This window comes from Balaenoptera physalus, assembly GCF_965194825.1.
Source record: "Balaenoptera physalus genome assembly, chromosome: 20".
Taxonomy (NCBI): Eukaryota; Metazoa; Chordata; class Mammalia; order Artiodactyla; family Balaenopteridae; genus Balaenoptera; species Balaenoptera physalus.
In genome coordinates, this window is record NC_138901.1 from 48,155,164 (window position 1) to 48,174,893 (window position 19,730).

General features: G+C 44.5%; 1 protein-coding gene across 4 annotated transcripts in view; it reads right to left on the reverse strand.

Annotated features, from left to right (window-relative positions):
• The window catches only part of LYRM9 (LYR motif containing 9), a 78,707-nt gene that overhangs the window by 47,808 nt on the left and 11,169 nt on the right, over positions 1–19,730 (reverse strand). For 2 of the 4 annotated variants that reach the window (XM_082442314.1, XM_082442313.1), the window contains 2 exons: positions 18,417–18,509; positions 15,857–17,521 (listed from right to left, as the gene is read on the reverse strand). In XM_082442314.1, the coding sequence (XP_082298440.1) occupies positions 17,504–17,521; positions 18,417–18,509 (111 nt within the window). In that variant the 3' untranslated portion in view covers positions 15,857–17,503. Of the gene's footprint in view, positions 1–2,237; positions 5,124–15,856; positions 17,522–18,416; positions 18,510–19,730 lie in introns of those variants that run through there. The other 2 variants (XR_014257667.1, XR_014257666.1) reach the window with 2 other exon arrangements.

Genomic DNA, 19,730 nt, shown 5'->3' on the forward strand with positions numbered 1-19,730 from the left:
GCGGCGTGCGGGCTTTTCTCTAGTTGTGGTGCTCGGGCTCTAGAGCTCATGGGCTTAGCTGCCTCATGGCATGTGGGATCTTAGTTCCCCGACCAGGGATCAAACTGCATCCCCTGCATTGGAAGGCGGATTCTTAACCACTGGACCACCAGGGATGTCCCCTCAGTTATTCTTTTTTTTATAAATTTATTTATTTATTTTTGGCTGTGCTGGGTCTTCGTTGCTGCGCATGGGATTTCTCTCGTTGCGGAGCACAGGCTTCTCATTGCAGTGGCTTCTCTTGTTGCGGAGCACAGGCTCTAGGCCCACGGGCTTCAGTAGTTGTGGCATGTGGGCTCAGTAGTTGTGGCTCGCGGGCTCTAGAGCGCAGGCTCAGTAGTTGTGGCGCACAGGCTTAGTTGCTCCACGGCATGTGGGATCTTCCCGGACCAGGGATAGAACCCATGTCCCCTACATTGGTAGGCGGATTCTTAACCACTGCGCCACCAGGTAAGTCCCCCCCTCAGTTATTCTTAAAGTTTCCTTCTTACCCATGGCTGTATCACCTTCTTTATTTAGAACTAGCTCTTGGGGTTTTTCCATTCTTCATGCAAATAGGGTCCTGGAAAGCCATCCCACTGGGTCTTCAGACATGTCTGAACCCGAGGTTGCATTCAAGCTGGTATCACCACTCAAGTCACAGTCTACATACCCAGTGGCAGCAATCAGTACTAGAGGGCAAGAAAGGCACCTCCAGAATATAAAGATAAGGGGTGCCTCTAAGAGGCAAACCAGTCACATCAATACTTAATATATGAGATTAGCCACCTGAAATAGTGGAAAGCGGGGACAAGGAACATTTCCTGATCACAGATAGTTTTCTAGATATTACATCTATTTTATGAACACCTTTAGGAGGTGGGTATAGTTACTCCCATTTTATAGATGAAGAAACAGAAGCTCAGAGAGACCATGTGGCTCAGATTTTGATCTCAGAGATGTTTGCCCTCAGTGATCTACTTTCTGTCCCTATAGTTTTGCCTTTTCCAAAATGTCAAATAAGTGGAATCATACAGTATACAGCCTTGTAAGCCTGGCTTCTTTCACTAGCACAAGGCAGTTGACATTCATCTGTGTTATTATATGTTTCTTTTTATTGTAAAGTAGTATTTCATTGTATGGATGTGCCACAGTTTGTTTTTACTTCTTCAATGAAAGGACATTTACACTGTTTCCAGGTTTTGGCAATTACTAATTATACACCTATAAACATTCACATACAGGTTTTGTGAGTATTCATTTCTCTAGGATTGAGATTTCTAGGTCATATGATAGATGTATGTTAACTTTACAAGAAACTGCCAAGGTGTTTTCCAAAATGGCTGTAGCATTTCTGCATTCCCACCAGCCACGTGTAAGAGATCCAGTTACTCTGCATTTCCAGAATTCCAGTTAGTCAGCATTTGATATTGTCATTACTTTTTATTTTAGTCATTCTAAACAGTGTTGTATCATTGTAGTTTTAATTTGCATTTTATTAATTACTAATGATGTTGAGCATCTTTTCATGTGTTTACCATATATCTTGCCATCCATATTTTTGCCATCCACATATCTTCTTTGGTGAAACATCTGTTGAAATCTTATGCCCTTTTAAAATTATGTTGTTTGCTTTCTTATTGTTGAATTTTGAAAGTTCTTTATATACAAGTCATTTATTAGTTATGTAATTTGAAATTATTTTTTCTGAGTCTATGACTTGTCTCTATTCTCTTAACAGTGTCTTCTGAAGAAGTCCAATTTATAATTTTTTTATTTTACAGATCATACTTTTGGTGTTGTATCTAAGAAATCTTTGCCTAACTCAAGATCACAAAGATATTCTCTTATTTTCTTTTCTAGAAGTTTTATAGTTCTAGGCTTTCCATTTTGGTTTATGATCCATTTCAATTTAATTTTTGTAGATGATGAGAGATGTAGATCAAGATTCAATTATTTGTATGCAGATATCCACCTGTCCCAGCACCATTTATTGAACACCCTTGTCAATTTTGATCTAACATTACAGTCTTTTTCTGCCTGTAAATTTTACCTTTTCCACCATATGCCAATTTCTTGGGTCATTCATTTGCCCATCCTACCATCATCCACTTCTTCTTGCTTACTTAATTCCAGCCATACTGGTCTTCTTGCTGTTCCTCTAACATGCCTGTTATGGACCTGCTGGGTCTTTGCACTTGCCATTCCCTCAGTCTGGAATATTCTTCTTCCAAATATCCACATGATTATAATTTTTGTGACTTTCTGTTTGAATAAAAAAAAAAAATCCCACAAATATCTACAAAGCTCACTCCATTTCATTCAGGTCTCTGCTCAAATATCACCTTATTTAAGAGACTTTCTTAAGGTCTGAAGACTCTGTTTAAAATGGCTCTCCCAACCCTATTTTGTGCTACTGCTTTACTTTATTTCTTTTCACAGCATGCATCACAATCTGACATTCTTTCTATCTATCTATCTATCTATCTATCTTTATTTGCTTATTGACTATATACTCCTTCTCCCAATGCCATCAGAATATTAAGCACCATGAGAGCAGGAATATTGTCTGTTCTATTCACTAATGTATCCCTGGTGTCTAGAACAATTCCTGTACATAGTCCATACTTAATAAAGAGTTGTTGGGGCTTCCCTGGTGGCGCAGTGGTTGAGAATCTGCCTGCCAATGCAGGGGACACGGGTTCGAGCCCTGGTCTGGGAAGATCCCACATGCTGCGGAGCAACTAGGCCCGTGAGCCACAATTACTGAGCCTACGTGTCTGGAGCCTGTACTCCGCAACAAGAGAAGCTGCGATAGTGAGAGGCCCGTGCACCGTGATGAAGAGTGGTCCCCGCTCGCCACAACTAGAGAAAGCCCTTGCACAGAAACGAAGACCCAACACAGCCATAAATAAATAAATAAATAAATAAATAAATAAATAAATAAATTTTTAAAAAAAAATAAAGAGTTGTTGATCTTACCGAATAAATTCAAACAAGAAATATTTACTGAGTGCCTACTAGGCACCAGGCACAGTGCTAGGCTCTGGAGATATAACGGGGAGAAAAACAAACATGGTCCCTGCCCTTATGGAGCTCACAGACCAGCAGGAAAGACCAACATTAATTAAATAATCACAGAAATGAAATGGATAGTAGCTTCTGGGCCTTGAAGGAGAAATACATGGTGCTGGGGAGCTTTAACCTAGTCATAGGGAATTAGTCATGGAGGTGAGGGAAGGGTTCCCAAGAGGCAGCTGTGACCAACCTGAGAAATAAGGATTAAAGGTGGTTCACTAGGTGAGGAGAAGGGACAAAGGGCCTTCCAGGTACCTGGCACTTCCTGTACAAACACCCTGAGAGGTTAGGGAGCTTGGCATGTTTGAGGAGCTAAAAAAGGATGGGTGTGCCTGGTGGCAGTGAGTTAGGCAAGGAGAGAGGCAGGCAATGAGGCTGGGGCGCAAGCCAGGAGCTCACAGACCAGGTCACGCCAGCCAAGGAGGGGGCTGCTCTTTACTTTAAGAGCAAAGAGAAGCCATTAAAGGTTGGTTCCACCTTTTTAACCACCCAATGTACATGGAACATAATAAACACTCAATAAAACATGCCTGCATGTTGAATCAGTCCTACATGTTATTGGTGGAAGTGTACATTGATCCAACTTCTATGTAGGGCAATTTCACCACACCGTTCAAAATTACAAATATAAAATATATATACCTTTTCACCCAGTAATTCCCTTCTCAGAATGTATTCTACTGATATACTTGCCCATGTATGAAATGACATTTGCTCAGGGTTATTCACTGCAGTGTTGTTTCTAACAGCAGAAGAATGGAGACAAACCAGATGTCTCTCAATAGGAGATTACTGAAAAAGTTGTGATGCCTCCATGCAGTGGACCAAAATGAACCATAAAAAAGGGATAATGAAGCCTTTAATGCATTTTTAAAAAAGAATTCCAAGACACATTATTAAGTTTTAAAAAATCAAGGTCAGAGCAGAGTTTGTAAATGACTACCATTTGTGTGGGTTAAAAACAACAAACAAACAAACAAAACCCCAAAACAACAACAACAAAAAAACAGGCACAGGGAAAAGAGATATGTACAGCTTTTCTGTGCTTAGCATATCTCCAGAAGGAGACCTAAGAAACTGGTAATGTTGTTTGCCTCTGGAGAGGGAAACTGGATGGCTGGGCAGTGGGTTGGAGGGAGACTTTTACAGTGTACCTTCTGAATTTTGAACCATGTGAATATCTTACCTATTCTAAAACTAAATAAACTCACATAACAAAGTACTCACTGGTTAAAGGAACTAATGAACTAGAAAACTAATTTATTAAACAAATGGCTTCCATCCAGTACTCCTCTCTGCTATTTAGAGGAAAAGGTTTCAGGGATTCCTAGCTTCTGCCCCTTCCCTAATTCCTGGCACAGTCCCCATGGGGAATCCACCAACAGAGGATCCCTTGTGGCCTTTGGAAAGGCAGGTGGGAGGAAAATATTTATTCCGGTCAATTGGCATAATTTCCAGGAAAGGCCTCCCTCTTTCATCTTGAAACCACGCTTGTCATGCGGCCCCACAGAGACACATCAGTTGGAGGCCTTTGCCAAGCTTGTTTAATTAGGTTCCTTGCTGAAAAGCTGCGCCATTGGTCTCCGAGGTGGCAAGTGGCCCCAAAAGATGGAATCACTTTTCCGCAGGGAACTCTTATCAGAAAGGCTGATATTTAACGCCTTCCTGCATAAAAACAAGCACCTAAAATTTATTTGCAATATTGAGAAAAGCAAAGTGGTTATGCCAGAATGTCTTGAGCTCCCGAATTGCAACGACCCAAAGAGCTGGTCTGTGAGTTCTGATTAAATTCCAGTGGAAAGGCCAGGGAACAGCACGGGTTCGTGTCTTGGGCGGCTCGGTGTCATCGCCCGGGCTTGATAAGGAGGATGAAAGGGAGACCAACAGGCTCACCTTCAGAAGGAGTTCCCTGTTCCTCTGGGACCAGGAGGCGGCTCCAGGTGCTCCAGGTACTAATGAAGGAAAGCAGCTGGGCTCTGCCCTGGAGTCCTCTCCGGAAGGCCTAAGGCTTAGGCAAGCATGCGGGTCTAGGAGGGGCCCAACAACGAAAGGAGCAACAGAAAAGAATGAGAAGGAGGTGAGGAATGGGGATCTTCAACCCTTCGTCTCCGTTTGTGCTATAATGTGATCATTTCTATAGCAACCCTATGCAGAAAAGGATTACCGCCCCCTGCCTACCTCATTCTACAGATGAGGAAACAGGCTCAGAAAAATGCAGTAACTTGCCTAAGGTCTCACAACTAGCAAGTTTCCGGCTCAGGGCATGAGCCCAGGGCTCTCTGATACCAGAGCCCATTCACTTTTTTTTTTTTTTTTTGGCCATGCCGCAGCATGTGGGATCTTAGTTCCCTGACTAGGGATTGAACCTGCACCCCCTGAGGTGGAAGTGCAGAGTCTTTACCACTGGACCACCAGGGAAGTCCCTGTTCACTTTTAAGTCAGAAATAAACATTTAGCTTTTAAGAACCTGTGCCATTTTTCTCTTAAATATTGCATCTCAATGTACTACTTGACATCTGTACATTATTTCTATTCCAAAGACAAAGAAGATGAATTCTTTCTTTTTTCTTTCCTTCTCACCTTGAGTTCATCCATATGAGCTGAACAGGGGATTCTCAAATCCTTTTATCAGTCAAGAAGACAAAGAGAAAATACCCAGGAGGCCCAGGGCAGCCAGAGCCCCTTCCCGGAGGCAGGGTCTGGCTGCTCCAGTTACTTGGGTATTCTAGATGCCAAAAGCTTTCCACAGGGACAAGACCCGTATATTTTCCATGCTGGGACTTTCCATAAACTGTATCTTTTGCCTCTTCTGAAGACAAAACCAGGGAAAACAACCTTATGTTAGCAGCGTGGACTTGAGTTAGACATAAGAAAGAACTTCCTGACAAATGAACAAGGGATGTTGGATCATAAAATGAGTGACCCAGAAAGGACAGTCTTGAAATAAACTGGTTGGCAGGTGCCATGCACATAATCCAGATTCAGGGGACTGTAGTCGATTTGATTATCTCACTACCTCCTGAGACACCCTGCCATCTAGTCTGCGTCTTGTCACAGCCCCACATATATTTATACCTCTGAGCCTTTGAATCTTGCTGTTCCCTCCATCTGAAATGCCGTTCCCTCTCCCTGACTGTCCCAATTCTATCTATCAAGGTCTAGCTCAAGTCCCTGGGTCTGCTCAAAGCTTTCTCTGCCCACTCCAGCCCATGTGAATCTATTCCTCTTGGAATTCTCCATAGTCTGGAACTCAGTCATGATCATCTTGTTCCTGCAAAGTCAGGTGGCCAGGTTATTATCAGAGAGAGGGGGAAAGGACGCTGGGAAGCAGAAGCAGCAACTGTCACAGCTGTCTACTCTGCTGGAACCTGCCACACCAACCACGTGACCATTGTCCACTCTGCCAAGAACCGGCCACATGCAACCATCTGACCCTCATTTGCATTCTGTGGGCCCCTCTTCTGGGAAGAGAATGCCCTGAAGGCACACACAGATATCTGCCAACTTTATTTCCCAAATGACACCATATTATGAAGCTGGCATTCTGGAACATGCCAGTTTTTGTTGGTTTGGAGCACAGTTTCCTCAGCATCCAATCATCCCTGATACAGTGATGTGTTATCATTTGAAAGGTGCTCTTACACATAAGAATGTATTTTATCCTCATAACAATCCCATAAATCCCATTTTATAGATGAGAAAACTGAGACTGGGGCAGGGCAAGTGGTTTGCACCAGCTCACATGGCTAGAAGATAGCAAAACTAGCACTAGAGGCCAACCTCTTCAGACAACGGGCCAGGGTACTTTTCATCATACCATACATGGTTTGAAAAATGTCTGTCCCCTGCTGCATAGCACAGGGAGATCAGCTCGATGCTTTATGATGACCTAGAGGGGTGGGATAGGGAGGGCGGGAGGGAGGCTCAAGAGGGAGGGGATACGGGGATATATGTATACATATAGCTGATTCACGTTGTTGTACAGCAGAAACTAACACAACATTGTAAAGCAATTATACTCTAGTAAAGACAAAAAAAAAAAAAAAGAAAAATGCCTGTCCCTAAACCCAATCCCACTCCAAACTGCTGAGATGTACACATAGTGGACATTACCCATACTGTCATTGACAGGTGACAAGCCTGTCAGTGTTCGTACCAGTTAAAATTCAGACTTTAACCTTAGCATAGAAATACTCCTACTTAGTAATGTCTTGGCCTGGCATTTGGGTTCTGTTGTCCACCTACATAACCTATACAGGAGCATCTGGGTCACCTCCATTATTTCCTGCAGTTCACACCAAAGGCAGGGGATAGACCAGCCTGGCATACCAGGCTCTGAGTGTGATGCAACTTCTGCCATTTGAGCTGAGTCGAGAAACCCCAAAGCTGTCTGTGCCAGTCACCTGGCTCTCTTGGATTATTCCCAACCTGCCTCTCTTCAGGCTCATTTCTGCCAGACACTGAGAACTTGACTACAGACCACTCCGCAGGGTTTGCCTCTGTTTTCTGGTTTGACTCTTGACTTTCCCAGATAGACTTTGGCCTCCTGGTACCAGAAAACAGAGGTAGATTATAATGGGTCTTTATGTAAGTTAATTAATGTTTGTAAGGTGCTTAGAACAATGACTGGCACATAGTAAGCACAAAGTAAGTGTTGGTTATTATTGTTATCATTATTATCCCCATCATCATCATCATGACCATCATCTACCACCTGCTTGGTATAATACATCTCAAATACTTAATCCAGCCTTCCCAATCCCTTGGTGTAAAGTCCCAGATCCATAGCATAGCTCTGCCTGGGCTCTTCTAGATCATCTCCTGTGGCTCTCCTCCTTGTGCTCCGAAACACCTGGACTTCCTTTAAGTCCACGGATATGCCAAGCTCTCTACACCTTTGCCCTGCTGTATTCTCCACTGAAATGCTCTTCATTTCCTGTCTCCCTCACCACCAAACACCCCCAACCCCACAAATTTCATCCTTCAATTCTCAGCTGGAATCTTACTTCCCCCAGGACATCTTCTCTGTGTCAATACCCCACCCAACACATCAAGATTAGGTTAGGTCTTCCTGCTACACTTTCTTATAGCATCCTTTAGTGACTATTCTAAATAGGTATATAATTATGTCTTTAATGTCTGTCTTCCCACTACACTGTAAGCCTCATAAGAACAGGAGCCAGACTTAAAGATTCATTGCTGTATCCTCAATGCCTAACAGGATTTTTAGAATGAGAAGGAGCTTAAAAACACACCGAATTGCACTGAACTGGATCAAGATAAATTGAAAAATGATGTTGGCATTGATGCCAATGAAACAATGACCTTAAAGCTTAATGTGCTATTATTTATTGACTGTATTTGCCATGACCTATTCAAAACCAGAACCTAGAATCTAATCAATAATAAAAGGATAAAGAATAGAAGAAACAGATAATAGAATCAATGTTTCTTTGTGCATCCGTAACTATTGCTACCCTGAAAGGAGACATTAATTAAAGCTGAAAGGAAAAGATGAAGGTCATGGGTATCAGGGATCAAAGATCAATGAGCAAGTTACTCATCTCTGATTGGTCAACCCAGAGGATGCTGAACTTTGCCTTGTGCACAAGGATACTGCCCAGTACTATTGGTGATGTCTTTTGAAGACCACTGAAAATGTCTTCGCCAACCCAAACAAAGCTGAAATGACCAACAAGGAAAGCAAAGGGCACCACAGCTCACCTGCCTTTTCATAGTGATGGTTTCTGTGTACCAGGACCTAAGGTTCAATTCACTTCCAGGCAACAAGGACCTGCCCAATCCCTCTCTCTGGCAACAACAGCTCACTGAGTAAGTTCTAATTTCTATGATGAGCACTGGAGGGCTTGCCCCACAAGATCCATCAGGTTCTGACCCATCACTGAGAACTTTTGTTTTTTCCTGTGGATGAAGAGTAAGAAGTTCTCCTGACAACTCACTTAATGGAAGTGAGAGCTAAATGAGATAATGATATGTGATAGCTCTTTGAAAAAGTTGAAAATTTTATATTCAAATGTCATGATTTTATTGCTGTTAACAACAGCGATTGTTCCTTGCTTTTCCCAGTTAATTTTTTCTTTCCTGTTCTTAAAAAAAAAAAAGAAAATAATAATTGCGGCATCCTTCTCAGGAGCATGGGAATGCTGTTTAATGAGAGCTTTCTAAACGGCTGTTTATTAATGCCCACAGAATTTCCTCTTTTACACACCTCTGTTGGAATGGAGAGTCCTCTAGGGAATGGATGGCATCATCTACTCTTTATGAAATGCCTCTTGGGTCTGACTCAGTGTGGATGATAAAGTTGGGTGATTAATATGAACGCCATGACTTCCCCCAGCTGCATTTCTGCCTTCTGCTTCCCCGACCCAGCCCTCTACCCCCAACTTTTCCTTGACTCCATCTGCAGTGCTTGTGAAGGGGTTTTAGCCTCTCCATAACTTCTATCAAGCCACTCTAAAGCTGCCTTACAGAAACATGCAGTCCATAAAAAGCAGTATGACTGTTGCCCAAATGCAGCTTCAGACCATTGGAAGGGAAGGAAGCTTCCCTTCCAGCTGTTACTCCAAGCCCCTCCTGTCAGGGGACTGTTGAGAATGCACAGCGACTACCCACTGTAGCAGCAACCACCTGCTGAGTAACCCAATTCAACCCGGCAAAACTTGACGGAATGTTGGAGTCACACAAACCCAGCGTCAATCCTGGTTCTACCATTAATGTCTGTGAGAGCCTGGGCCAGTCCTTCACTTCTCTGAGCCTGTGTCCTCATCAGTGGAAACATGAATGCTTCCTCACAAGGTTGCTGCCAGAATTCGAGGTAACATACACCGAGCACCTAGCTCCATATCAAGTGCCCACTAAATACACACAGAATGGGTGGATATTGAGCAAGTGCGAGAAACATTCTAGAGACGGTAGAATTCTTAGGGAGAGATCAGGGTTGCCTGTGGATAGAGGTCAAGAAAGACTTTGCAGAGGAGCCTTGTAAGAGCCTTGAAAGAAGGGTGAGGGGTTTGGCAAATGGACTGAGGGGAGGGCACACCGGCCAGGGGAACAGCACGAACAAAGCTGGGACTAGAGCCCAAAGCACTGGGCCCACTGGGGCAGGTAACAGGATGCAGCTGGAGCAGAGTAGGAGTGGGGAGGGAGCCCTGGGAGAGGAGGCCAGAGCCAGGAAGAAGCTAGATCAGAAGCGCCTTTCAGGGTCATTGTTAAGTTGTAGGGGACATGGTTTGGCCCACAATATAGCAAGATTCTTGTCAGCAAGGGCCATGTCAGAATACATAAATTACAATAGCAATTGGATAATGAAAATTGAATGTCGTATATTAAAACCCCCAAAATGTAAGGGTCTCTGAACGATGGACACGTTTGTATCATCTGAGAAGAGGTTTCCTAATCAGAGAAGATGGCAGAATAATGAGAAGATGGGGAATAACGATGAGACTGGTTTAGGAGAACTGAGTCCTTTGGATGCTTCTCGTATTGGTGCATTAATGATGTTGTGAAATCTAGTTCCTCTCTAGTCCCAGAGGCTTGGATGGCAAGTCAGGTCTCCAAGTCAAGTCACAAGTCCTAAAAAAACAACCTTGGAGAGTCTTTCTATTTCAACTCTCATTGTGTTCTTACCACACACAGGGCATTGCTTTTGGCTTTGGGGGCACAAAGATGAATAGGACCCAATCTGTCCCATAGGAACTTACAGCACAGCTGGGGAGACACAGACAGGCCTCAGGGCCCACCCCAGACTGGTACCCACCGTGAATGTTCAAAGATGGTCAGAAGCTGGCTGAGGCTGGGTCTGAGGGGTTTTCCTGTTATTATATTAGACCCGTGCTTCATTTTATCCATGTTGGAGTGGCCATCTTTTTAAAAAATATATATGGGAGTTTTTTTCCATTAAGGAAAATGTGACAAATTCAGAAAGCTAGAAAAAATTACCCATAATTTCACTACCACTCTTCACATTTTGGTGGATCCCTCTCCAATTTCTGTTTCTCTACATAGGCAAGTTTGTCTGATGGTGTGTTTGTTAAATGATCTCACTGTACATACACTTTTCTGTACTACTTTTTCTCAGGAGCTTCATACCATAGGCATTTTTCTTTTCACTAAAGATTATTTTTAATGACCATCTTTTTAAAACCTCATGACATTTGATCACATGACTATGTGAGAGTCTACTTGGTCATGTCCCTTATTGCACTGCAGGCTGTGTGGTATCCAGTGGTGGGCACAGGCTTTGGAGTCAGGCAGACCCACGTCCTCTCCAAATCCCATTCTGACACTTAGCTGTGTGGTGTTGGACAAGTTACTTAATCTCTCTGAGCCTCAGTTTTGTCATCTGTAAAATGAAGATAATCAACCACTTTGCATGGTTATGAGGATCAGAGCTAACACATGTAAAGCACTAAATAAAGCAAGTTAGAGTCCTAGAAATGAATGATGTTCATCTTAAATTGGAAGATCTCAGAGGCCAGGACCTAAATCTAAGCATTTATATATAGAGCCTAACACAGCCACTGGCACACACAGGCACTTTTGCAGAGAGAGCCCCCAAAATGACCAATAGGACACCCCCTACAGCAGCAGCTATCCAAGGGTAGTGGTACAGGAGGAAGAACACGGGATTTGGAGCTTGACCGTGCTGGGTTGGAATCTCATGTCTACCACTGCGTGCCTCCGCAACTCATGTAACCTCCCTGAGCCTCACTTTTCTCATCAATGGGAATCATAAAACAGGACTTTGCCAAATTTCAATCAAATGAACTATTGCATGGAAAGTGCTTAACACTGTGAACGTAATAGGGGCTTAATACATCTTCCCGCCCCATCCTCACCTCCCCTAGAATCTTTCTGGTTTTCTGGTGATGAGATGATGAACTTGGAGACAGAGCACAGAGATGCTCTCCCTGGATTTGCCATACACTGCCCCATTTCAGGCCTCTTTGTGCCTCAGTTTCCCTCACTATACACTGGGGACAATAACTCCTGCTGCTTCCTTCACACAAGCGATGGGCAGTCAAGAACCGGCGAAAAGGAGAACGTGTTTGGGCCTCTAGAAAGGGCCCAACCTGGGAGATGTGTGTTTTTTTGTTTGTTTTTTTTTAATAAATTTATTTATTTATTTTTGGCTGCATTGGGTCTTCGTTGCTGCACACAGGCTTTCTCTAGTTGTGGCGAGCGGGGGCTACTCTTCGTTGTGGTGCGCGGGCTTCTCACTGTAGTGGCTTCTCTTGTTGCGGAGCATGGGCTCTAGGCGCGCGGGTTTCAGCAGTTGCAGCACGCAGGCTCAGTAGTTGTGGCTTGTGGGCTCTAGAGTACAGGCTCAGTAGTTGTGGCGCACGGGTTTAGTTGCTCCGCGGCATGTGGGATCTGCCCAGACCAGGGATCAAACCTGTGTCCCCTGCACTGGCAGGCAGATTCTAAACCACTGTGCCACCAGGGAAGCCCAATATGTGTGTTCTTGAGATGTGACCTTGGACGTACGTCTTAGCCTCTCTTGGCTTGTTTCTCTCTGAAGAAAAGTGAGAACTGCCCCAAAGGATTACAAAGCGAGCACAGTGGGTAAAGAAGGCATGAGGATTGGCCCTCATTCCCAGTAGAAAAATGCAGCGTTGGACACCACTGGAGAGAGAAGACAATTGTTCCCTTCAAAAGAAACTAATCAAGGAGAGAATTTTCAAGAAATTAATGATAGTTTGGGTGTTACCTTCCAGATGCTTTGGGATTTATTCAGTTTTCTCCTGGCATTGTATTTTATTTTATTTTTAGGAGTTTTGTTGATATAACTCACATACCACACATTTCACCCATTTAAAGTATACAATTCAGTGGTTTTTAACATATTCACAGAGTTGTACAACCTTCACCATAATCTAATTTTAAAATATTTTCATCACTCCATAAGGAAACCCCACTCTTCCCAACACCAACCCCTCCCAGCCCCTAGGCTAATCTACTTTATGTCTCCATAGATTTGCCTATTATGGATATTTCACATAAATGGAATCATACAATATATCTTTGTATTTTGTGACTGGCTTCTTTCACTTAGCATAGTGTTTGCAAGGCTCATCCATGTTGCAGGGTGTATCAGTACTTCATTCCTTTTTATTACTGAATTACATACTATTGTATAACTACACTACATCTATTTATCTATTCATCAGTTGATGGATATTTGGGTTGTTTGCTTTTTTTTTTTCTTTTTGCTATTATGAATAAAGCCATGAACATCTGTGTACAAGTGTTTTGTGTGGATGTATGTCATTTCCCTTGGGTATATACACAGGAGTAGAATTGCTGAGTCATATGGTAACTAACTCCATGTTTAACATTTTGGGAAACTTCCAAACTGTTTTCCAAAGCAGCTGCACCACTTTACATTCCCACCAGCAGTGTATGAGGGTTCCAAGCTCCTCAAGCAGCAGTTTCTGACACAGCCAATTATGCATAGGGGCCTAGACCAGAGAGAACATGCATCAACTCTGCAGCTAAGATGAAAAAAAGAATGAGAATGTTCATTTACCTACATGCCTAGAGGCTGGATGTTGAGGCTAGACTGACAGTTTGGTGCCTTGGGCAATTCTCCTTATCACTCCAATTCAAGAATTTTAAAGATTTACGGTAATAGTAAGGTGAAAATGTCAGAAAAACATGTTTTCAAAGTCATTCACCATTTCTCAGCCAGACTTGTCAGCAGCAAATGTTATGTGTGTGTGTGTAAATGTGGGCTAATGTCTATAAATAGGAAACTTTCAGGAAAAAATATATATATATATTTTTTAGTTTGATTAAAAAACTAGATTCCTATGGATAATCATGGGTGCCCAAAATGAAATCTCTCCATACATCTCCAGAAACCATACAGATCAATAAGGAGAGCAATTAAACCACCCATAACACAACCTTAATGAAACTATAGATGGAATTTTTGATACATAAGAGGTGCTCAATGTTGGCTGAATTAATGAATTAATGAATAAAAGGCAAAACAGCAGAGGAAATGAAGTGTGATTAGCATGCTAGATCCACATTCTACTAATTCTGACATGTTGGCCTTATGAGCCAAAATCAATAGGAAAATGTAATTGGGATCCAGGTTAAGGCCTTAAATTTAGGTACCCTACCAACACCTGGCACAGTGCCTCGCACATAGTAGGAGCTTCACATACATTTGCTGAATGAGTTGAAGTCATGATCCTTGCCACTGGAACTCACTATCTTGTGGAACAGAGAGACCTTTAATTCCATAAATACCATCCCGTCTGAGAAGTACAGGGGTCTATATGGGTAGCAGTGGGTCCCAAAGGAGGGTCATGCCCTTGAGTGGGCACTTGGATAGCTTCATTCAGGATCAGGTTTCTCCAAACCATCAGAATATCTCTATCTCTACCTCCTAACCTTTCATCAGCTGCTGTCAATACCATGGAGACAGAGCATCTCTGAAGAGAATGAATCGCTTTCCATTGACATCTGGGGAGGCACCCGTTCCCTTTCAGCTTTGAGTAATGAATGCACAAGAGCTTCATGAGAACTCTGAAACTGACTAGGGCTTATAACCTTGAGGTTGGCTGAGCCCAAGAGCCCCTATGCCTGTTAATTTCAGCCACTGGCCCAAAGCAGGCCTCTCTAATCACCGGTCTCACCTACTCCTATTCCCAAACTGATGTGGGTTTTCCTACCCCCACTGCTGACCTCCCTCTTGCCATGTCCATGATGTTCTCTGGCACCCCTGTACCTTGCAAATAAATTCCTCACTCTCCCAGCACCCCAACCTGTTCATGCCATACATATTTGCCCATGCTTCTCTTCCCATCTGCAATGCTCTACGTGCCTCACTTATTCACCTGAAAAAACATTCTTTTCTCTATGAAGACTGAGCTTAAGCATTACTTCTCCTATGAAGGTGTCCTTTGCTTCCCTTAGCATCGTGTGTTCTAAGATTTTTTTCATGTTAACTGCCGAATGCAAACCAATCAGATGACACTGGTTCTTTAAAAAATGAATACAATCTTAGGCCAAATTAACAAAGGCATGGTATCAAGAAGGGAGGTAAAAATCTACTTTGTATTCTGCTTTATTCAGTGTACATATAGAGACAGTGATTTTCAAGTATGGTCCATGGACTCCTGGGAATCCCTGAAATCCTTTCAGGGGATTCTCAAAGTCAAAACTACTTTCATAATCATATTAAGACTTTATTTGAGCATCAGTGATAAGCACACACACACACACACACACACACACACACACCAGTGCTTGGCCAAGAAATAATCACCACCTTCCAGCCTCCCCCATTATTAAAAAGCAATAAACACTCTAACAAAAGAGAGACATCAGGTTGCCTGGTATTATCATTCTCCCATTCAACAAATGCTTACAGCTCACCACCTGCGCAGCAGGCACACAGCTGGCCCAGAACATTTTGCACTGACCAGCACATGGTCCCTGCCCTCCAGGGGTTCACTCTCAGGTGGGAGACAATTACATAAAGAGATGATTGTAGAACTGTCTCTTCCATCCACAGTGTCTCAACCACACTGAACAGCGTGGGAGTTCCTGAGCAAGTGGTGCTATTTGGAGCCTTTGCTTAAACTGCCCCTCTGCCTGGCATGCCCCTCCACTCCCTCCCCACCCCCAAGTTAGCAACGGCCGCCCACCCGTGCCCCCTTCTCTGACAGCGGGTTTCCCACTGCAGCAGATCCCAACTGGAAGAGGGGAGATACCACCACCTTAATTCAAGTTTTGAAATTTTATTTTTACCTAGGATTGGACATTTCAATTAATGAATTAGGACTCTGAAGAATGATCCCTCCCAGGCAGCTTTCTGTTTGCCTATCTCTAATCCTCAACATCTAGTATGACAGCACACAGTAGGGAACAACATACACCAGAGCTTTCACAAATTGATGTATTTACTTCATTATCTGCTGATCAACTGAGTGCACATGGGCGTATCTCAGTCACTTTAAGTCACATGACTGCAAGGACACAAATGTACGCTAGCTCATCCTCTGGTTGAGAGTCCCTGGGGGACACTCGCATCCTGGTGTGGCTTCCCTCTGCATCTTCTGGCTGCTCTGCCCACTCCGGCCAGTTACCCCGACATTCCCTGCTGCTCTCCCTCTCTCCTCCCTCCCTCCCTCTCACCCTTCCTTCCCTCTTTCCCGCCTGCTCTCCTTTCCCTCCTAAATCTATAGTATTTGGTACATTCACAGACCTGGCTTAGCAGTTTTGTGACCTTGAAAAGGGGCTCAACCTCTCTGAGCTCCCTTCTCCCTGGCTCCCCAGGCCGGGTTCTGGGTGAAGCACTTGGTGTACATTAGGGCTCATGACTCCTCACTGTGGCCCCGTGAGGTAGGTACGGTCATTACTCCATTCCTCCAGACGGGGAAACCGAAGCTGAAGGAGAGGAGGTAAGTCACCCAAGAGTAACTTGTGTGCAGTTGGGATGTGACCCAGGTCTGCATTCTCCACCGATTTCAGGCTCACGATAACCTCATGACTGCTGGCTTGCTCCTCCCCGCTTTCCTGCTAAGATGGAGTAAAGTAGGCAAGGGCCGGTCAAAACAGATCACAGGTTCACACAGCCTGAATGCGCCGGCGTCTACTGCAGCTGCTCTGGCGTTCTTTGTTTCGCCACTCTGGGACACAATAAACCCCAAGATGGCAAGGACCAGGGTTTCTGCCTCTCTGGGCTGATGTCAGGAAGAGCAGCTGCTGGGCGGACCGCTGGGCACAGTGCAACTGCCGGGGCTCGGGGGCCTGCGGTGACAGGCAGGGACGGGACCAACCCACAAGGAACTAAGACCTGATGTGGAGGGAGCTAGAGAGATGTGTGACCGTGGGAGCAGCAGAGGACGGCTTCCTCAGAGGGATGTTTACTGGCCCCACCGCATACCAGGTCCTACGTCAGGCTCTTTGATTTCATCTTATCTAATCCTAATGAAGGAGGAAACTGGACTTGAAGCCAACACCCTTGAAAAGCCGCTGAGCTGAGATTCAAATCCAGATCTGTCTGGTTCTTAAACCCATGCCCTGTCCTCTGAACACGCAGCTCTAGGAGGGCACATCGGCTCTGGGTCTCAAAGAATGATGTTCAGAATAAATGAATCACTTTCAGTGCAAAGTAAGAAAACACATTCTCCCCAAATCTCACATCATAACCAGCTGGAAAAGCAAACATAAAGGAGACACTGGAGACACAAACATGGCAAGAAGATCGTCTGAGCAAATATCAGCTTCTCCTACCCCTGATTTCCTGCTCCCAGCCAACGAGGCTAGTGGATATTCCAAAACTGCTGCTGCTGATTAGTGCCAGGCGAAGTGAGGGCTCTCAATATCAGTGTCTCCAAGGCAGCTGCACTCACTACGTCCTGGAGTCTCAGTTTTGTTTTTTATACTGTAAGACAGAGAGATCATTACGAGCGGGTGAGGGAAGCCAGCGGGGGGAGGGAGGACCCGGGAAGTCCTAAGAACTGTGGTCACTAGGCCTCAGCCGCCTCCTGCAAGGGCTTCTTAGAGGCAGTGGAACCCGCTCAGCAGGCATCAGACAGCCAAGTCTCTAGTTGGTTCCAGTAGAAAAGGAAGCTGATGGGGTTGGGGAGAGAGGGTAAGAAAGACACTGGGAACAGTGGAGTTGAAAACTGTGGTGTGTCCAGTCTTCCCTTCAAGCTGAGTCTCGTTCAGAAGAAAAAAAAATCTCCGGTTATAGAAGACAACATTCAGAAACCAACTAGTCCGATCACTGAGTTTAAAAAACAAATCCTGGACCCCACCTTTGGAGATCTGATTCAGAAGGACAGAGTGGTGGGGTGTGCTCCAGCTCTCAAAGCTGTTCTAATACCAAGTGTAAGGACCAGCAAGCCTGTCTGTATTCCTGACTCCCTTCCTGCCTCTACCAAAACAGATACGCGAATGTTTCCTCAGTAACCCTGCCTCACCCAGCTTTCCTCTCTGAGCTGTCACAAGGCTGCTGCCAGCTTTGGCACTATTGCTACCAGGAAGACGGTTCTCTTCCTTCCTCCTGTGGCCCCATCTCAGCTTATTCAGCACCGTGAGGCAGAAGTTTGCCTTTAGGGATTAAGGATGCGCACCCCCTGGCAGAAAACGCAACCAGAAGGGCATCTGCCATCACCTCTGGGCTTCTGGAGGAGGGGAGCGGCTGGTGAGGGGAGTGGGGGGGCCTCCACAGCGCTGATCGGTCTCAACTGTGGGGCAGGGGCGACCCCTGGTGGTCACTGAGATTACAGCCCTCAACCCCAACTCGCAGGTGGAAGTCGGAGCCGAGCACTTACTTTGTTCAGGATCCAGTCAGCATCTTCAATGGCTCTTTTAATAATCTGCTGGATCCTCTCAGGGTTGTCTTCATCCGAATGAACTCGGAAACTCTGGAGGTTTAAGCATAGGGAAAGATGACTAGGCAAAAATCACAGGACTGGCAGCTTCAGAGCTGCAGTTGTGGGCCAGGCACACTGTGGGCACTGTACACTCAGCATCGCTCTTACCCCTCCACAGACCGTTATGATGATCCCACCCTGAGATGAGGAAACAGGCTCAGAGACTCTAACTTGCCGTTAAGCAATGGCACCAGCATCTGAATCCTGGACTATCTGACTACACAGCCTGTACTCCTACCAGCAGGGCAGCCGTGAAAAGGAAGACTGGCCCCAAGTTACCCCCAAACCAAGCTGGGCCCAAAGGTTATCGGGTAGCAGAGGCCTAAGGGAAACGTCCATCTCTCTGCTTCGTTTGCTCTTCCCAGGAAGCTGCTTTCACCAGGCTGAGCTCTCTGCATGGCTTCACCACAGAGAAGAGCAGAGTTTCTCCAGACCCATGCTGGAAAGCCATGCAGGGAAGGGAGGGGCAGCGGAGAGGGTGGCTTTGGAAAATCCAGCCAGGCCCAAAGCAGAGCAATGCAGGGCTGCTGTTTGCTTTCACCAGATGTTCGCCTTTGAAAAGCAACATGAGATTCAGGTTCACTGGTGTGGCTCTCATGGCCCTTCAAAAGAACTGGTTACTTCCCTCTGATATGTCACTCTCAACCCCACACGTCCTCCTACTTATCTTTAGGAGCACCTCAAATGCTCACCTCCAGGAAGTCCTCCCAGACTCCCTCAGACAGCTAACTACTCCTTCTCCATGTTTCCACAACCCTCTGTTGCTACTTCTATTTTTTTACTTTCCATACTATATACAAATTTTAGCTTCTAACTTTTTATTTGGAAATAGTTTTTAATCTACCGAAAAGCTGCAAGAATATTATGAAAGAATTCCCTACCAGAATCACCAACTGTTACTATTTTGCCACATTTGCTTTATCATTCTCTATATGGGTTTGTATAAAAATTTTTGGAAGCATTTAAAGTTTCAGGTATCATGCCCTTAACCCCTGAATACTTTGGGTGTGTAAGCAAGGGCATTCTCTTACATAACCACAGTAATCAAATTCAGAAAATTGAACACTGATATAATACTACTATCTAATCTACAGTCCATATTCCAGCTTCATGAATTTCCCCAATAATGTCCTTAATAATCATTGCTTTTTTCTGGTCCAGGATCCAATCTGGGATCACTCCTTACACTTAGTTGTTACATCTCTTTAGTCC